Source organism: Sinocyclocheilus grahami, unplaced genomic scaffold (genome assembly GCF_001515645.1).
Source record: "Sinocyclocheilus grahami isolate Dianchi unplaced genomic scaffold, SAMN03320097.WGS_v1.1 scaffold299.1, whole genome shotgun sequence".
Lineage (NCBI taxonomy): Eukaryota > Metazoa > Chordata > Actinopteri > Cypriniformes > Cyprinidae > Sinocyclocheilus > Sinocyclocheilus grahami.
In genome coordinates, this window is record NW_015505478.1 from 727,982 (window position 1) to 746,881 (window position 18,900).

The window sequence follows — 18,900 nt, forward strand, 5'->3', positions numbered from 1 at the left end:
GAACTCTACAGAGTTGAGTGTTTCCATATCAAGTCAAGTCTGGCATTATTATTATTATTATTGTTATTAGTATTATTATTGTTATTGTTATTATTGAAAAAGAAAGTTTATTTTCACCTGTGGGACTGGTGGTAGGCTAGTACTGCCATTTCCTTCAGGAAAACATTGATGAGCGTTATGACAAACTTTACATATATGTAACAAAAAAGGGGGAAAATAAACAAAAGCAGAAAATAAAGTAGATACAGCCTAAATATAATTAATTATTTATAATTAAATAAAACAAATAAACATGATTTAATTAATTGAAATATATTGATGGTATAAATATATTAATTACAAAATTAAACGTTTTCTTTTTATTAAAAAACACATTCAGGAGAACATGAAATAGCATCAATAGAAAGTTTCACGTGTAGCAGTAATTTGGAAAATACATACATACACAAAAAAGATAAAGATAAAAAAAATGTATTTATAAAAATGTAATTGAAAATCCAGTTTTGTAGATGAATTGGAGGCGGGGCCACCGGTGGGCGGGGTTATGTGCACAGTGAGGAAGTGACTCTGATACAAATCTCTCTTGAGTCAGTAGCAGCTGCGAGCTCGTTGTCTTGGTGATCTTTTGTGTGGGCTGTCACCGGTTAGTTTTATGGTTTGCTCCAGCAGAGTAAACCGGAATTCTCGCAGGACGCTATCTTTGAAAAATGAAGCCTTTAAATCCGAGTTTTATATTTTTGCTGAGTTTAACAGTAGTCAGCTCGAGTTTAGGATTCTACCTTCCGGGTTTAGCACCAGTCAGTTTTTGCGAGCAAAACTCGAAAGGAGATGCGGAGGAATGCCAGGTGAGCTTTTGCTGTCCTGTAAAATACATGTTTAGGCATTGAGTTAATAAGCACATTCTGAATTCTCTGCATTGCAAATTCATGTTCAAAATAAAAAGTGTTGATCTCTGAGATATGACTAATAGTCAACTGTCCCCTTGACCCCACTCCCCTGCTGTCTATCCAACAGACTGAGATACAGCTGTTTGTGAATAGACTGGACTCAGTGGAATCAGTCCTGCCTTATGAATATGATGCGTAAGTGTTCTTGAGCTTTACAATATAAGCTTTATTATTATATCTGCATGCATTTCTATACAAGGACTGACCAGTGAGGGAATACTTTTTGCTTTAGGTTTGATTTTTGCAAAGATACGGATGAAAACAGGCCCTCAGAGAACCTTGGGCAGGTGTTATTTGGAGAAAGAATAGAGACGTCACCTTATAAAGTAAGAAATTGTTTTAGTTTTTTAATCATTGTAATTTAATATCATTGTGGCAGTGACATTTAGAAGATTACACACCTTGTTCATTGAGAGCTGGCATCTCGTTTGTCAAGTTTTTACTAGTTGTAGTTGCAACTGACAGACACTTCTTCCTTTTGTGTTTTGTTTTTTATAATGTCATATATAATCATATATTGCCTAGTTGTTACTATTCTGCATTAATGTGTTCAAATGAACTCTTCTCACATAATGGATAGATCCTTCATATACTGATTTTCGAAATTCTCCTTAGTTTTCATTTAAGGCTGACAAGGCTTGTGTGAAGGTCTGCACCAAATCGTATGATACAGGTTCAAGAGAAGACAAGTTAAAGTTGGACTTTCTAAAGAAAGGAATGGAGCTGAATTACCAGCACCACTGGTAAGTCTAGGTGTGATTCCTACGGTAGGTGTGGTTGTAGCAATAACAAAATAAAAGTTGTCATCGACACAAAAGACACAATATCAGTTTGTCAATGGAGGGTTGGGCATGTAATTCTTTACGCGATCTCTTATGGTTTGCCATAAAAGATAAGTGGGTTTGGTTTATCCTTAAACTTGTTTTGCAGGATTGTTGACAACATGCCAGTGACATGGTGTTACATTGTGGAGGACAATCAGAAAGTCTGCAACCCAGGATTTCCCATTGGATGTCTAGTGAACCAAGAAGGAAAGCCAAAGGATGCCTGTGTGATAAATGTGAGAGAGACAGCTTTTTATGCTACTTTAGTTGTGAGCTGGCAGTCTGTGATGGAATAAGTGTGATAGAATAAAAAGTTGGGGTAAATGCAATGAATTGAATATCAATTCTGTAAATTATGTTAAGATTATGACATTTTTTATTTAATTTTATTGTTGGAATAGGCTGTAATCCCTGTTTTAGGGATGGTGATACAAACATTTGATGTAGCATGGTTAAGTTTGTGTTAGACATTATGTCTTAAACATATAATACATACAGTATTTGTGGAATGGACTAAAAATTTACTAACTGTTTTGGTTATTGAATCCTATTGAATCCTACTGACTGGTGTTCAAATACAATGGACCCTTTTCATATTTCACAGAAGAGGAAGTCATAATAATGAGCAAAAGCTTTGCGCCTTTTTGCTCCACTAGCAAAAGAAAACATTCATGATTTTTATGAGTTAACCAAAGAGGAAAAACACAGAGAGTGATTGTTAGTTGGAAGAGAGAAAGATGTCAAATTTGCCATTAATCCATCAGCCGTTGTATTAGAATTGCTTTGCTAACAAACTTGGCTACGTTTGCAATGTTAATATCTGTGGAAACAAGTCATCTGTGGAAAGTGTCCATTAAATAAAACTTTATATGTTCATTCACATGTTCAAAAACATTATTAGTTTACATTTTTACAGCATAATATAATAATCTAAAATACATTATACATAAAAATACAAATAAAACTATATATGCTTATTCATTCATTCACATGTTTAAAACATTAAACTAACTGTTTTGGTTATTGAATCCTATTGAATCCTACTGACTGGTGTTCAGATACAATGGACCCTTTTCATATTTCACAGAAGAGGAAGTCATAATAATGAGCAAAAGCTTTGCGCCTTTTTGCTCCACTAGCAAAAGAAAACATTCATGATATAATTTTTATGAGTTAACCAAAGAGGAAAAACACAGAGAGTGATTGTTAGTTGGAAGAGAGAAAGATGTCAAATTTGCCATTAATCCATCAGCCGTTGTATTAGAATTGCTTTGCTAACAAACTTGGCTACGTTTGCAATGTTAATATCTGTGGAAACAAGTCATCTGTGGAAAGTGTCCATTAAATAAAACTTTATATGTTCATTCACATGTTCAAAAACATTATTAGTTTACATTTTTACAGCATAATATAATAATCTAAAATACATTATACATAAAAATACAAATAAAACTATATATGCTTATTCATTCATTCACATGTTTAAAACATTATTGGTTAAATCTTTACAGGATAATATAATATAAAATACATCACCAAGAACAGAACATTGACACAATGTGTTGCTGATTAATAACATTTCAGCTTTTTATTTTTTTTTCTTCAAAATAAAATAAGATCGAAATATGCCTTTTTGATTTTTGTTGATTCTGACTAGCTTCTGACATGATTTTATCCACTCTTTTAGGCTGATTTCAACAAGAAGAACACTTATTATGTTTTCAACCATGTGGACATCACCATACATTACCACAGTGGAGATGAAACGAATGGGATGCATGCTCGACTTGTGGCGGCAACACTGGAACCTCGGAGGTCTGATTTTGCAACTAACTGTCTGTTACTAACTTGACTTGAAATGGTGTATTTAAGACCTAATTTTAGCTCTTGCTCCACATTCTGTGGGCCTATATGATCAGTTTCAGATTTCATATTTAACTAGAATTGAAAGTTAGGCATAGTGACACCTGTTTGCAAGCACACTTTAATAAGAAAACAGAGTAAATATTTACTGTAATGCGCATAGAGTAGAACATTAAATCAACATTATCTTGTCTGTAGTATAGTTTGTTACATAAGAGTAATGCTTATGTGTTGAATGTTGGACAGCATAAAGCATAGTAATGACGAAAATCCAACATGTGAAGAAACTCCCATGGACATACCAGCAGATTTCAAGAGTAATCTCAAAGTCACCTACACTTATTCAGTTACATTTAAGGTACGTTTGTTTATAGAGTCAGTACAATGAGATGGTTGGAAAGAACTATGTGTAATAGAGTTTTTTTTTCCCTTTTCTAGCAAAATGATGATATTAGGTGGGCTTCTCGATGGGATTACATTTTGGTTTCCATGCCTCACACTAACATTCAGTGGTTCAGGTGAGCACAAGCTAGTTGTAAATATCATCATACCATATCTCCATACATATATTAATGGCCCATCTTCATTTTATTTTTTCAGCATCATGAACTCTTTAGTCATTGTGCTCTTCCTGTCTGGCATGGTGGCCATGATCATGCTTAGAACACTGCACAAGGATATTGCTCGGTACAACCAGATGGACCAGGTACCTTGAATTTACTTTGTTCTCATTCCAGTATTTACCTAGATAACAGAAGAAATGAATGAGTCTGTAATGTCACCAGAGTATCTTGCGTCAACAGAGCTGATGCTCCCAAATACGCACAAACTGTTAGAGCAAATTTCCAGTTATATATTATGTTTGTTTCTTGGGTTATGTAAATCCTAATGCTCAAGCACAGACAGACCGATAGCTTTTCTCTTAGTTTCAGTGTGATCTTATTTTTCTCATTTTAATAACTGTAAGAATACCTCCAGTCACTGAATCCTCTGTTGTGACATTCACAGGCAGACTGGGTTAAGATCCCTCCAGCTGCAAACGTTACCTATGTAAGCTTATTAGCTTATGTTGTCACTGGTGATTATGATATGAGGATTGTGTGGCTTCTGGAACTTGGTAAAACAAGTGTAAATATACAATACCATGCTCACCAATCAAGGTAAAAAAATGAAGGGAGCTATTTTGCAATGAATAGGTAATGTCACTGATAAAGCATGTGTGGCACATACCATCTGCTTTTCCTTCACAATTTCAATAATTGAGTTTGACGACTGTCCATAATGATTTACCGGATGTCGTTCATGTGAAGTCATATTGAGATTTACTGTTATATCTCCTGCAGGAGGAAGCCCAGGAGGAGTCTGGCTGGAAGCAGGTACACGGTGACGTGTTCAGGCCGCCCAGGATGGGCATGCTTCTGTCCATCTTCCTCGGACAGGGCACTCAGGTCTTCATCATGACCTTCATCACCCTTTGTAAGTGCATTGGAGCAGAAATAAAGTAAATGCACTGCAGATTTTGTATTGTACAAGTTAAACATAAAGGATTAATTCTCTAGTATTTTGAGAACACTTTAATATTTGAGTGCATTCCAGAAATGTGAACTTTTGTCCACTAATCCTTTATTTTTAATTCGTTTTTTTATGCGTAATATATGTTGTGATCAATTAAAAATGGTTGTACACAGTTTGGTAATTTGTTATTTCTTATTACTGTCATCCTAGCATGGTCACACTTTATTTTAAGGTCCAGTTCTCACCATTAACAAACCATTAACTTCGGCTTTTGCCTCAGTAAACTCCTAATTTGCTGTTTATTAATAGTTAGTTAGGAAGTTGTTAAGTTTAGGTTTTGGGTAGGATTAGGGAAGTAGAATATGGTCATGCAGAATAATGTGCTTTATAAGTACTAATAAACAGCCAATATGTTAATAATAAGCATGCTAATAAGCAACTAGTTAATCGTGAGAATTGGTCCCTATACTAAAGTGTTACCAATAGCATTAAATGAAAAAGTAACAATCCTGCTTTTCTCTTTAGTCTTGGCCTGCCTGGGCTTCCTGTCTCCAGCCAACAGAGGGGCTCTCATGACCTGTGCAGTGGTGTTGTGGGTTCTACTTGGCACATCTGCTGGATACGTGTCTGCCAGACTCTATAAGAGTAAGGAAATATTGCAATATGGAACACTTATTTTACCTTATTTTCTTCTGGAATCATTATGAAAGCATTGTAATTTTTCATTTGAAGAGCTATTAATTTTTTCCTCTGTTCATTTCCTGCATTTTAATGTAGTCCACCTTAAATATGTTAAAGATGAATCAGAATGAGCTTTATTGCCAAGGAAGCTTATACAAACAAGGAATATATCTTGCTGAAAGGACCCTCCAGTGCAGAAAAAGTACAGACATACTTGAGGATAAAGGCAATAAAATAGAATATAACACAATAATAAAAATGGGAAATAAAATGTAAAAATAATACAAATCAATACAGTGATTAAAAATATAGAAAATGCAAAATATATAGAATTGTGAATGTGCAGATGTTATTTACAGATGTACAGTTTTGAAAAACCCTGTTGGCAGTTTTAATATTGATTGCTTCCCTTAATTTCCCTTGGTTTCATCAGCTTTCGGTGGTGAAAACTGGAAAACCAATGTTCTTCTCACCGCCTTTTTGTGTCCTGGGTAAGTTGAATACTGTCTTTAATGCAAACAGTAATAGATTTGCTGACAACAGGAATAAAATGATGTATGCCAGTATGCAGTTTCAGTATGCTATATTTTTGCAGGATTGTGTTTGTGGATTTCTTCTTGATGAATCTGATCCTGTGGGTAGAGGGCTCCTCCGCTGCTGTTCCCTTTGGTACACTGGTGGCCATCCTGGCACTGTGGTTTGGCATCTCTGTTCCTCTCACTTTTGTGGGTGCATACTTCGGTTTCAAAAAACCAGTGAGTATGCCTTCTTTAACAGACCAACTTCTTAAGCACATTTTTAATTCCTGGCATTCTGACAGGTGCTCATTCCACACTTGAGAAATTACATTTAATAATTAGCTCCCAGATTTTGATACTCTTTCGCATTCCTATTTTTGTATTTCTGAGTATCTCTTTGAATCAGCTGTTATTGCGTTTCCCATCTGTTCCCAGCTTTTCTTCTGGCACGCTGTCATGCTATCATGAATGTGGGTGTGTTTTTGTTTTCCTGTTTTAACAGGGCATCGAGCCACCAGTGCAAACAAACCAGATCCCACGCCAAATTCCTCAGCAGTCCTTCTTCACCAAACCCGTGCCGGGCATCATCATGGGTGGCATCCTGCCCTTTGGCTGCATCTTCATCCAGCTCTTCTTCATCCTTAACAGTATTTGGTATGATTTGAAATCATATCATGCTGAAATGAGTTGATTTGAGGATTGATGTTTTGGTCCTAACGGTGCATGCAAATGTTTCTCTGCAGGTCTCATCAGATGTATTACATGTTTGGCTTCCTTTTCCTGGTCTTCATCATCTTGGTCATTACCTGCTCTGAGGCAACTGTTCTGCTCTGCTACTTCCATTTATGTGCAGAGGTGAGATCTAACATCTTTTAAACAAAACTAATTTCAGTGTACCATTTTACATTTGACATTTTTTGTGTTTGCTGGTTGTTCAAAAACAACTAATATGACAGTCAAGGACTTTATACTGACATCTAGTGGTCAGTATAAAGTCTTTTTTTCCTAGGCCACTGATTTGAATGAGTCTTTAGTTCATATGAGTCTACATCATTTTAAACATTTGTCAAAAGTGCTATTACTATTTATTTTAATAATTGCTGGTGTTTTTGACTTTTATTTAAAGCCTTCTTATTTGTGTTTGACAGGATTATCACTGGTGGTGGCGATCATTCCTGACCAGCGGTTTCACAGCAGTGTATCTGTTTGTCTACGCAGTGCATTACTTCTTCTCAAAACTACAAATTATAGGGGCTGCGAGCACCATCCTCTACTTTGGCTACACCTTGATCATGGTGCTCATTTTCTTCATTTTTACAGGTAGGTGGAAGATGGCATGATTTGCTTTAGCTTTAAAAATATTTTCATGCATATACACTTTGTGATTGGAGTAGGGATTCCCAAACGTTTTTGTCAACCAGATCCCTTTGATGAAAATATTTACTTGAATTACCCCCTGAAATGTAATATTAATATTTCAGTCATTTAACATTTGTTCTCTGAAGTTGGTTAATGGTCACATGACATGCAAGTAAATAAATAGAATATTTAATCTTTTTTAGTAGTATAATTACAATTATAATGTAATTTACAGTAGCATAATTATAATAGTATAATTTAGATATGGTTTTTATTTTATTTTACATATTATTATTATTATTGTTACTATTATTATTGTCTATAGTATAGACTATACTATTAGTATATATTGTATATGATATATATATATATACAATATATTTTTAGGATTTTATTTGCAGCCTCGTTTGTGAAACCCTAAATTAGAGAATAGATTTGTGTCATGACCTACTTGAGAAAACCAGGTTGAAGTTACAATTTATTCTTTTATCACAGATTAATAGAGCTATACAGTGCTTCCTGTGCTGTTTTTGAAAGACCGAGCGAATCTACAGCAAATGTCAAAATAAATAATACTTTTAGTTTTAGCTTGCAGTCTGAATTTGAATTCAGTCTTTCTTTTCAGTTGCAGTCTTTCTGTTGTGTTGTCTTCACTGGCTGTAATGAAAAACAAGCATACAACACATGTAGTCTGTTCCACATACTAATGAGGAACTTAATCAGTCTTATGAGTCCTGCACTGAATGACCTTTCACTGAATACTCCTCCTCAATCAAATGACCAGTTTAACCCTTAACCGGTAATAGTGACACTGCAGCACGAGAACAATGTTTAGGCTAATCGTTAAGATTGCAGAACTAAGTGTGTACCATTCATCATGTTTGATCTACGGGGTAGGGTTTGCATCAGCCGTTCGGAAGTTGTTACTTAAATTGGAACGTGAAATCCACACTAAAAGCTTAGTAACTGTTAACATAGTTAACTTACAAGTTAGTTCTTTATTTGATTGCACCATTTGTTCTTAAAGGGATAGTTCACCCAAAAATGAAAATTCTGTCATTAATTACGCACCCTCATGTCGTTCCAAACCTGTAAGACCTTCGTTCATCTTCGGAACACAAATTAAGATATTTTTGATGCATTCCGAGAGTGACAGCAAGGATCCTTACACGATCAAGGCTCAGAAACTTGGTAAAGAGATCGTTAAAATAATCCATGTAGCAAATAAGGTCTCTATAAAGTAATGTGGAGTGGCATAATATGACGTTAACCCTCAATGATCCAATTGCAGCCTTGAAATACGAGATTCTAAATTCTTCTAAATGTCTTTTGCCTCACAAAACTATGTTTCCTTTGAAATATGATACTACTTAATGGTCAGTAACTTAATAGGTATTCTTATGTAAATAACATTCAGAAACTGCATTTAAAATGAATAAGGATGAATAAATACTGATACAAAAAAAACATTAAAAATAACACACCACGGACAGATGCACAAATAATGTTTTCTCTTTCATAAAATGTAAATGAGTGTAAATGTCAGCATTATCATATATTCCTAAAGGATTGAAGTCTGACAGGTAAAATAAGATCTTATGAAATGCAATCTGCTATTTTTGTTGCTGTTACTCCTGGTCACAGGCTTCTGTAAATATTTAGTTTACGCATAGAATTACATTGCAACTAAGTTAAATATGCAAACATATTTAATAGTGGCTACGTTGTTATTACTGCAGCTGATGCAATTTGTATCCTGTTCCTGAAAGTCAATGCTTACTGTGGTTAGTGTAACATGCAAAATGTTTGCCTTATTTTACTTCGCCTACAATATAAAATGTTCAGATTTCCTCATGGATTTGGTGCTGCAGTGTCTCCCTTCTGGTCCTTTCGTTTGGCGGGTGACCAGTTCTGGTTGGTTTGTTCCTGCCCAATGGGTCATGCTGTGTTTAGGCTGAGGGTAATTGGGACACCTATAAATATTCCTCATCTTTTATTGTTGTTGTTGAAAGACAGCGGCGCTCCCTCCGGCCTTAATCAAATCTCTGTCACTTTCCCTCATTGATATGCTGAGGCGGAGGTGGCGAGAGATGGCCAGCTGTCTGCCAGCCGTAAACAGCTGTTGGTTGATAACATCTACACATGCTTACCTGTTTCTCTACAAATGGCATGTAAATGTCTTTTTTAGCTTTGCAGCAAGTGTTTTCCTCACCCAGCATGAAGTAAAGCGATTCTACAGCTGTACAACTGCGACTGATCGACTCAGTAAAATAGCCCAAGCTCCTCAGCGGCATTTCATGTTGAACCTTTACAAAAACCCTCCAGATTACCAGTGTAATTGCTGCAGTTCTTACGGCTTTGCTTTGAATGATGGGAAACCACCGTCATCGATTTTCTGAGTAGATATTAGCCACAATCTATTTGTTGCCATGGATTCTACTAGATGCTTTAGCATCCCTGGCTACGGCTGTTATGGCAACTTCCATGCACACTTGAGGGGTGAAAATGTAAGGCACGATTGAAACGAGGCTTACTGGATCTCCATTACCCTCTCAGTCCCACACCTTAAAGCAACGGTTCCCAGAAATGGCTTGTTTTTGTCCAAACTAGCATGACTTTTTAGATCCTGAGAGCCAAGTGAAGATACAGCGAGAGCGTGTGTGGAAGGTGAGGGGGAGGACTGAGAATCGTGTGTATATAAACGCATCTGAAAATAGATTCCGAGCTAAAGATTTCAATCAGACCTATTGTTGGTTGGCTGTCACTGCCGCCCCAGCGATGATTAGATTGAATCCTGTGCTTCATTACACTCAGCTCAGTTTGGCTCTGTCAGATAATTTGCTGCACTATTAATAGATGGTTATCTTATAAAATGCCACCCAAATGACTCTAAATGTGGTTTTAATAGAAGCACTGTTTCATAATGTGCACACTATTAGTTAGTCTGGCACATTTTGTGACATCTTTTATGTTGGCCGGTGCTCTTCATTTTATTTCTCACATTAATTCTCAAACATGTCTCCTTCTGTGCAGGTACTATGGGCTTCTTCTCCTGCTTCTGGTTTGTAAATAAAATCTACAGCGTGCTGAAGGTGGACTAAGGGAGGGACATTTGGAGAACACAACATCATCTTTTTACAGATCAGCTTTCATGTGAAAGTTTAATGAAGGTTAAAAGAACGGATGGTGTGTTTGGCTCAACTGTAATTCACTGACCTGCAGTAGGTGTGTGTGAACTCCAAAGACCCTTTTTTTAGTGCTTTACTTGTCTCGCGTTGCCTATGACTTCATTCCAGCTAAACCTACCGCGCTGAGAGCAGAAGTCCATATCTTATGTATTTTGTGTCTTATTATGCTTTTATACTGATCCAAATATATGTTTTACATTGTGTTTTATTTAATCATCTGTAAAGACACAATTTGTGTATTTAATACAGTTATTTCTGTCCATGTTTTAGCCTTTGTACATTTTTGAAAGATCAGATGGGACACAGTTTCGGGTGCAGTCATATTTACCTTTACAGTGAAATTCCGTGGGCTAAATGCAGTCATCGCAGACTGTGTGACACGTGAAAACATTCCACATGCAGATTTCTCATAGGATTGAAGTTTGAGCGCACAGATTTGTCACACTGATCAATATAAAGCTGCTTAGTTTGGAAGTGACCTCTGAGTAAGTGGTGTAGCATCACTACATTATAAGTTTCACTAATGTAACACACCATTATTTGGTGGAATTTCACAAGGAAATACAGTCATTTTTGATTGGAATCCACATGTTTGGGAGTTTCGCTTGAGGGCTAAAAGGGGGCTAAAACGTTTTCCCCCACACAGATTTTGTCGTGTCAAGTTGGTCACGTGAAGATGACATGTTGAGAATAGAAAATTGGTTTGGAAGTTACTTTGTTGTAACTGGGGTTTTTTTTTTTGCCCGTGAAATTTAGCCTAGTTGATTTTGCACCTGTAAGGAATTTTTCGCAGTCGTTTAGATGGGAATTAACGCGATCAGGAATTTCACGTGAGGGTGAAAGATTTTGCTACGGGTTCAAGACAAGCTGCTTTGTTTTAAAGTGACTCCTGTGTGAGCTCTGCTTTATGCATCACGTTATTGACAATATACGAAGGAACTTTTTTGCCCATTAAATTTCACCTAAATTTCGCTAATGTGACTGCACCTTAAAACATGTAAAACCACACCACAGTAACCTCTATAATATCACCTATTGGTGAATATCAGTAATATTTTTTACTTTGTTGCTAGTATCATAAAACTACTTTTGTTTTGTTATGTTTTTATAGTTTTGTCTTGGTGATAAACAGTTTTTATTGAGTGCAGGAAATTGAATGTTTAAGAAGCACATTGTTTTTGCTACAGGGCTCTTTTATACAAGTAATAATGTCGAAATAATGGGAGATATTTAGTGATTTTTATACTTTGTAAATTATTTAAATATAATTACGTTAAGAAAACTACATGCTTGCACATCTTTTTCCAATCATTTTAATTTAAAACCCACAGAATGTACTGAGCTTCAGGTCTTATGATGAGGTATACAGAAACATTCTTCACAATGTTATAATGAAAAAAAATAAATCACAAAGTACATCATTACAAAAAATGTCTAATTCTAAGCTTTATATATATATATATATATATATATATATATATATATAACAGTCGCGTGAAGCCTAGAAATAGCTTATATTGCTAGTTTTTCTTAGTTCTATTGCTGCTCCTTGCGTATCGTTCATGCATTAAATTTTCTCGGGTTGCTTTTGAAGAAAGAAATTGGCTCCCAAATGCCTGGTGAATCGATGGAGTCAATGCCGTTTCAAACCAGACGCACACCTTGTTCCTTTCATAAACGGATTTTGACTGCATAATGACTCACACGACTAAAGATCTCCTGAACTTTGCAGCAGCAGCTGAGCGGGCGATACCGCAGCTGCAGCCTTGAGAATAATTTATGTTTAATGCAACGTCAGGTAGCTGGTGTGTTTTTAAATAAGTGAGGAGGAGTATCACCTAAGCCAGTGTGTGCAGGAACATAAAAATCTTATCCTCACTCCATGTTCAGCCGCATTAAACTACAACATAGCCCTAGCTGTGCAACTATTTACATCTTGACGGCAGTGATGGAGTGATTATTTTAACCTGCTGTGGATCTGCAGGAACATACTGCAAAAAAAAAAAAAAAAAACCTTTATTTTTTCTGCAAATCAAATTTTTTAAAGGTATACAGAAACATTCTTCACAATGTTATAATGAAAAAAAATAAATCACAAAGTACATCATTACAAAAAATGTCTAATTCTAAGCTTTATATATATATATATATATATATATATATATATATATAACAGTCGGTTGTTACAGTTGAAGTAAACATGATGACATGTTTCAGCTGACTCTGCTGTTTTGTTTTTTGAAAGTGACTGTCTACAGTTTACAAGTGCTGCAGACATTGCTGGAAACTGGTATACAGTTGATAATATCTGTGATATGTATTGCTGCACTCACTTGTTTCAATATAACACTTGCTGTAGCAGAGGAAATTGCGGGTTTGACTCATGATTGATTCAGCTGACTTCTAAACGCCCCAGCCAGAAATTAATATTGAAGCACTAGCAGTCCTATTTTGTACAGGGTCAAGCCAAGTGCTCAAGATCGGTTAACATTCCTGCCTTAATGCAGTGGTTGAACTCCATAACATAAAGTGCTTCAGCAGTGTCGAAGCCTGCTTGTTTAATCATGTCAGTTTGGCAGTGTGAGGGGATTGAACATCTCGTATGACACAGAGATGATGTACAATTTATCTAGGGAGGCACTCATAAAGAGAGCGGACTCTTCACACCGGTCAAGAGGTACATCATAAATACCCTGAGATCCTGAGCTCATTAGCTGCTCTTGGGTGAATCTCACGAAAGCATGTCCAGGTCACATTTCTCACATGCACAAAAATTCAAAAATAAACCCAGCAATAAATAAATCTATAAATAAAATGGCAGTTCAACAAATACTAGCATGAAATAGAAATACTTAAAATTGAATTAATATTTCCTTTTTTTTACATTAAGGTAATAAGAAATGGTTGGATGGGTGGGATGCAAAAAAATTATGGTCTGGAAAGAAGGCTTAATTTTTTTCTCTCTCTCATTTTGGGGTGAAATGTGACTCACCCTCTTCAAAACACTGAAACCCCTCCAAATTACACATCTTTTAAACACAAACATAAATACAGTGACCCATACCCTAATGCTGTGATTCATCGCTTAAGTATTATTGGTGCATGAACAATAAATAAATAAAATGTTACCCCCCCCAATTTAGGTTCCTTTTGCTTGAAATTACTCTTACATTTACATTGTTTCTGTAAGAGAACTACGATTCCAGTGACAATGATTCAGTTGTATAACAAAGTTGATATGTATGCTTAGAAAAATAGACCAAAATCTTTCCACATGTAAATTCATTTTAAAACGACATAAGGAATGCTTTGTCTTTAAATTGTAAAGTAGCAATACATTTGACATGGATGTATACAAAGAACATTCATTTTGTTAGACATATTATACACTACTATGTGCTGTCTCAAAAAATATTTTTCCAACAATTTACTCCCAAGTATTGTAAGTATGATATTAAAACACTAAAAGAAAATCAATATTCTGTATTTGATGGAGCACTTTATACTATGTCTCCAATATTTTATATTTTAAACAACACATAAAAAGATATTAGATGTCAAGCCTTGTGTATTAAATGATTATTCAGACCTTATTTCTAGTCTGTTTAAATAACCATGACAAATACTGCAACTGATGGTTGAAATTCAGCTTTGCCATCACAGAATAAATATCATTTTAAAATAATATTATTAATGATATTTATTCTGTGATGGCAAAGCTGAATTTCAAGCAGCCATTACTCCAGTCTGCAGTGTCACATGATCCTTCAGAAATTATTCATATGCTGATTTGATGCTCAAGAAAAACATCTTAATATCAATATTGAAAGCAATTACGCTGCTTAATATTTTTTGTGAACATCATGATTTCAATGCATTTTAATGCAATTGAATGCATCCTTGCTGAATACAAGTATTAATTTCTGGAAAAAATATACTGAATATAAAATTAAAATAAATAAATCTAACTCTTGACTAAAAGATCATTTAAACAGTCTATTATCCAGCCAAGAAAATATGTTTGCTAGGCTTTTATGTTGTTGTTGTCAATGTTATTTTTGTAAATACTAACCATATAGGTCCATAGCATAGCTAGGAACACATATGGTTACATATAGCAGAACAAATATGCATTCTCAGATAAAAAGGTACAGAAGCTGCCACTGGGGCGGTACCTTTTAAGAAGGGACATTTTGGACAATTTTTTCCCCTAAAGGGTACATATTAGTATCTTAAAGATACATATTACCACCTAAAGTGTACATATTAATAAATAAATGGCACATATTAGTACCTTTTAAAAGGATACTGCCCCAGTGACAGTTTTTGTACCTTTTTGTCTCAGAGTGTGGTTACAGTGTATTCAGTGAGTTTGTGTTTAAAGGCACAGTATTTGATTCAAAAGTACCAAATTGTGCTCTAAATGGAAACCAAAAGAGATGTATGTACCCCAGATATGTTCAGAATTTGCCTGTAGGTGTTTCCTCAGGTTGTTTGTTGGTATTGCTGTGTACAGTGAGCTCCTTCTCTGAGCTCAGACTGATGGAGGTGGTTTCCTTACGGCTGTCTTTGGACCTCCTCTCTGTAGGGGAAGAAGACGTGGTGCCTTCCTCCCAGGTTCGGAGAGGACACACTCGGGCAGCCTGGCTTGAGAGATGGGTGTGTGCCATGCGTCCATCCGTCACCGTGAAGCAACTGTCCACGGCGGAGCCCTGACTGATCCGGCCCTGCCCACACAGCGGCCCGCAGAGTAGCGCCAGGAACTCCTTGCGTACGCTGCGGTGCATGTAGCCATAGATGTAGGGGTGTAAGCAGCACTGCAGGAAGAAGAGAATGAGCGCCATCGAGGCCAACCAGGGCGGCACCGCTGCACTAGAGTAAATAGATATCGTGCTTAGTATGCTGTACGGGCCCATGCTGAACACGTAGGATGCCATGATGACGAACACCACCCGCGCCGCCTTACAGTGGTAATGGAAGCGTCTATGGCGGGTTCTGATGGGATAAGAGGCTGAAAAGGGGCCTTTCGGTTGGGGATGCCTTTGGGGGCTGGAACAGGATGCTTGGGAACATGGAGGGGGGTTGGATTGGATGGGGTGAACGAGGGCGTTCTGCCGCCTTGCCGCCCTGAATACCATCCAATAACAGCAAAGCATGATCACCACAGGCAGCCAGAACGAAAGTGCAGACACCAGGGCTGAATACGAGTAGCTTGAGGACCACACAACAGTGCAGGCTTTGTGGCGCCGGTCAAATTCGATGGTTCCCCATCCATAAAGCGGCGGAGTGCTCTGAAGTACACTAAGAAGCCATGTGAGAGCGATCAGGTTGGTACCCAGGTGAGGTGTCATTCGTGTGGGGTAGGACAGCGGGTGGATGATGGCCAAATAGCGATCTACGGATACCACAATGATGGTGTTGACGCCAGCGAATGCAAACAGGTGCATGAGCACCACAAGGGCTTGGCAGAGTCGGGCGTCCAGCGGCCAGACCTCAGGCACGGTGGCGGCGATGGCGAAGGGCATGACCAGCACCGTCTGCAGTAGGTCGGCCAGGAGCAGGTTAAGCACGAAACGGTTGGCAACGTGGAGAAGTTGTGGTTTGCGCTGGAATACCAGCAGCACCACGACGTTTCCAAAAAGCGACGTGCACACGATCACCGATATGAGCACCATCTTCACTATGCTGTTCACCAGAGAAGGTGCACCGGGGTCCCAGGGCACTGTGCTGGAGTTACTGCCCAGAGGTGGAAAGGTGGGCATGGTGACAGAGACAAGGTGGGAGATAACGCATTAGGAGCCTTTCGGATATCACCAACACCAGCCTGAAGGTCTGACAACTGTATTGTCACTCTTCACACCTTGAAAGAGGATGTAAAACAAGAAGAAATGTTCAGCACATCCTGCTCCCTCTTAGATGAATGAACGTAATGATATTTGAGTCACAGTGAAACAGACATCTGAAAGAACTATTGTGTACCTACACATACATTTTACATATTTATTTTTAGTCATTAGCAAACGTTTCCAAAAAGCGACGTGCACACGATCACCGATATGAGCACCATCTTCACTATGCTGTTCACCAGAGAAGGTGCGCCGGGGTCCCAGGGCACTGTGCTGGAGTTACTGCCCAGAGGTGGAAAGGTGGGCATGGTGACAGAGACAAGGTGGGAGATAACGCATTAGGAGCCTTTCGGATATCACCAACACCAGCCTGAAGGTCTGACAACTGTATTGTCACTCTTCACACCTTGAAAGAGGATGTAAAACAAGAAGAAATGTTCAGCACATCCTGCTCCCTCTTAGATGAATGAACGTAATGATATTTGAGTCACAGTGAAACAGACATCTGAAAGAACTATTGTGTACCTACACATACATTTTACATATTTATTTTTAGTCATTAGCAGAGGCTTTTAGGGATGCATGATGTATATATAAATATATAATAACCTCAGTACCATATATATATATATATATATATCAGTACCATATCTGTAATTGAGCAATATTAGAGTTCTTTTAATCTGCCAATACTGACTGATAATTGATAGCCTAATTAATTGTGCTAGCTCATTTTCTCTATTTTTACATTTAGATGATCTTTGTTGTTATCTACACTTACTAAAAATAATAAAAAAACTTTTGTAAATATTTAGTATACATTTAAAATAAATTACATTTTTTGTTATTTTTATTGATTTAAAATAATAATTTTAATATGGGTAATATTAAATATGAAATCATTATACATTTATAATATTTATCAGTTACCAGTCATAACTTCAGAAATGAATACAACTAAAAGCAATAACAAACAAATATTGCCATATTGCATCAACTAGAATTTTTATATTGTTGCATCACTAATGCTATTACACAACTTGATAAAACAAGAGCCAACAATATTTGCAGTACTCATTGCAGTACTCAACTTCAAACGTGTACTGTACACATACTTTTATATATACATATTGTAATTATATAGTACATACTATAATAAACCATTTGAGATACTACATAGTGCTCACTACAGGCTGCAATCAATGTACTGTACATGCATTTTCTATATACCTATACACAAAGGTTCTAGTGCCTGCTATATCACAGTGCATACTACATAGTATAGTATTTACTGCATGTATGTATAAATCATTATGCACATCTATACCTAAGCAGTGCATAATAAATACCTAAGTGAAACAGTGTATCTGTATACAGAGACAACATATTAATCCATTTTAATGGTTTAGAAGCTGTGTGCATCGTATCTTACCTTTTTTGGAGTCACCGTTGGTAAGCACGGGCCAAATTATATGCATCTACCTTTCATGCGAACAATGAACAGCTGGAAATCACCGCTGTCATAATTCCATTGTTAACCGCGCGCTAAAAGTGGCGCTGGTTTCTCTACGGTGCAAATCTCAAGCAAATATTACCAATGAATGGAAGACATTTACCGTGTGACGATCATTGAAAACGAAGCATCTGTTCGGCTCTTTGGCTGTCGGTTGTCAGTCGCCTTTGTGTCTGTCTCTTCACTGACAGCAGGGCTCCAGTGATGTTCTCCCATTTTAGTCTCCTCAGTGTCATCAATGGCAGTCGCGTCCTCTCGCCTCTGCTCGGCTCTGTGTGAGCAGGACTTCACTCAGAGACGGAGAAGCATCAATCAAGCGCTCGCTGGTGGTGTCAGAGCAGATATTGGTTTAATAAACCGCTGTGGGTTTCTGTAACCTGCTTGTGAACATGCGGTGGCGCACATACAGCAGTGTCACACCGTTCTGCTCATTAGCACTGCAACGCCGTTGGTGCTCTCGAGTGCACTTAAACACAAACCTTCCACAATAAATAATCGTGCTGATCACATCCAGTGGGTATACAGTCAACAATGAGTGTAGTTGAAGGCAAAAATTAAATAAATAAATACATGCCAATATATATGTGTGTTTCCTAATAGGGACCAAAAATGTCCCCACAAGATATAACGTAGGGTTTATCAGGAC

The 18,900-nt window shown here is 37.1% G+C and overlaps 2 protein-coding genes across 4 annotated transcripts in view; one reads left to right on the top strand and one right to left on the bottom strand.

Annotated features, from left to right (window-relative positions):
* The first annotated feature begins 580 nt into the window (after positions 1-580).
* The window catches only part of LOC107601132 (transmembrane 9 superfamily member 2-like), a 25,761-nt gene continuing 7,441 nt past the window's right edge, over positions 581-18,900 (top strand). The window contains exons 1-18 of one of the 3 annotated variants that reach the window (XR_001610894.1): positions 581-845; positions 1,015-1,082; positions 1,180-1,273; positions 1,563-1,690; positions 1,878-2,007; positions 3,459-3,586; positions 3,881-3,992; positions 4,073-4,152; positions 4,235-4,340; positions 4,643-4,684; positions 4,978-5,110; positions 5,675-5,794; positions 6,264-6,321; positions 6,426-6,585; positions 6,851-7,002; positions 7,092-7,203; positions 7,497-7,668; positions 10,741-10,938. Coding sequence is in view for 2 of the 3 variants with exons in the window: in XM_016293183.1 (XP_016148669.1) it covers positions 708-845; positions 1,015-1,082; positions 1,180-1,273; positions 1,563-1,690; positions 1,878-2,007; positions 3,459-3,586; positions 3,881-3,992; positions 4,073-4,152; positions 4,235-4,340; positions 4,643-4,684; positions 4,978-5,110; positions 5,675-5,794; positions 6,264-6,321; positions 6,426-6,585; positions 6,851-7,002; positions 7,092-7,203; positions 7,497-7,668; positions 10,741-10,808 (2,001 nt within the window). In the remaining variant the exon portion in view is untranslated. Of the gene's footprint in view, positions 846-1,014; positions 1,083-1,179; positions 1,274-1,562; positions 1,691-1,877; positions 2,008-3,458; positions 3,587-3,880; positions 3,993-4,072; positions 4,153-4,234; positions 4,341-4,642; positions 4,685-4,977; positions 5,111-5,674; positions 5,795-6,263; positions 6,322-6,425; positions 6,586-6,850; positions 7,003-7,091; positions 7,204-7,496; positions 7,669-10,740; positions 12,183-18,900 lie in introns of those variants that run through there. The other 2 variants (XM_016293183.1, XM_016293184.1) reach the window with 2 other exon arrangements.
* Positions 15,259-16,831, bottom strand: LOC107601134 (probable G-protein coupled receptor 101). Its single transcript, XM_016293185.1, has one exon. The coding sequence runs from the start codon at positions 16,655-16,657 to the stop codon at positions 15,356-15,358; it is 1,302 nt and encodes a 433-aa protein (XP_016148671.1). The 5' UTR covers positions 16,658-16,831; the 3' UTR covers positions 15,259-15,355.

What these genes read in the sequence shown, in the direction of transcription:
- LOC107601134 (XM_016293185.1), bottom strand. Translation starts at nt 16,657, where the DNA reads ATGCCCACCTTTCCACCTCTGGGCAGTAACTCCAGCACAGTGCCCTGG.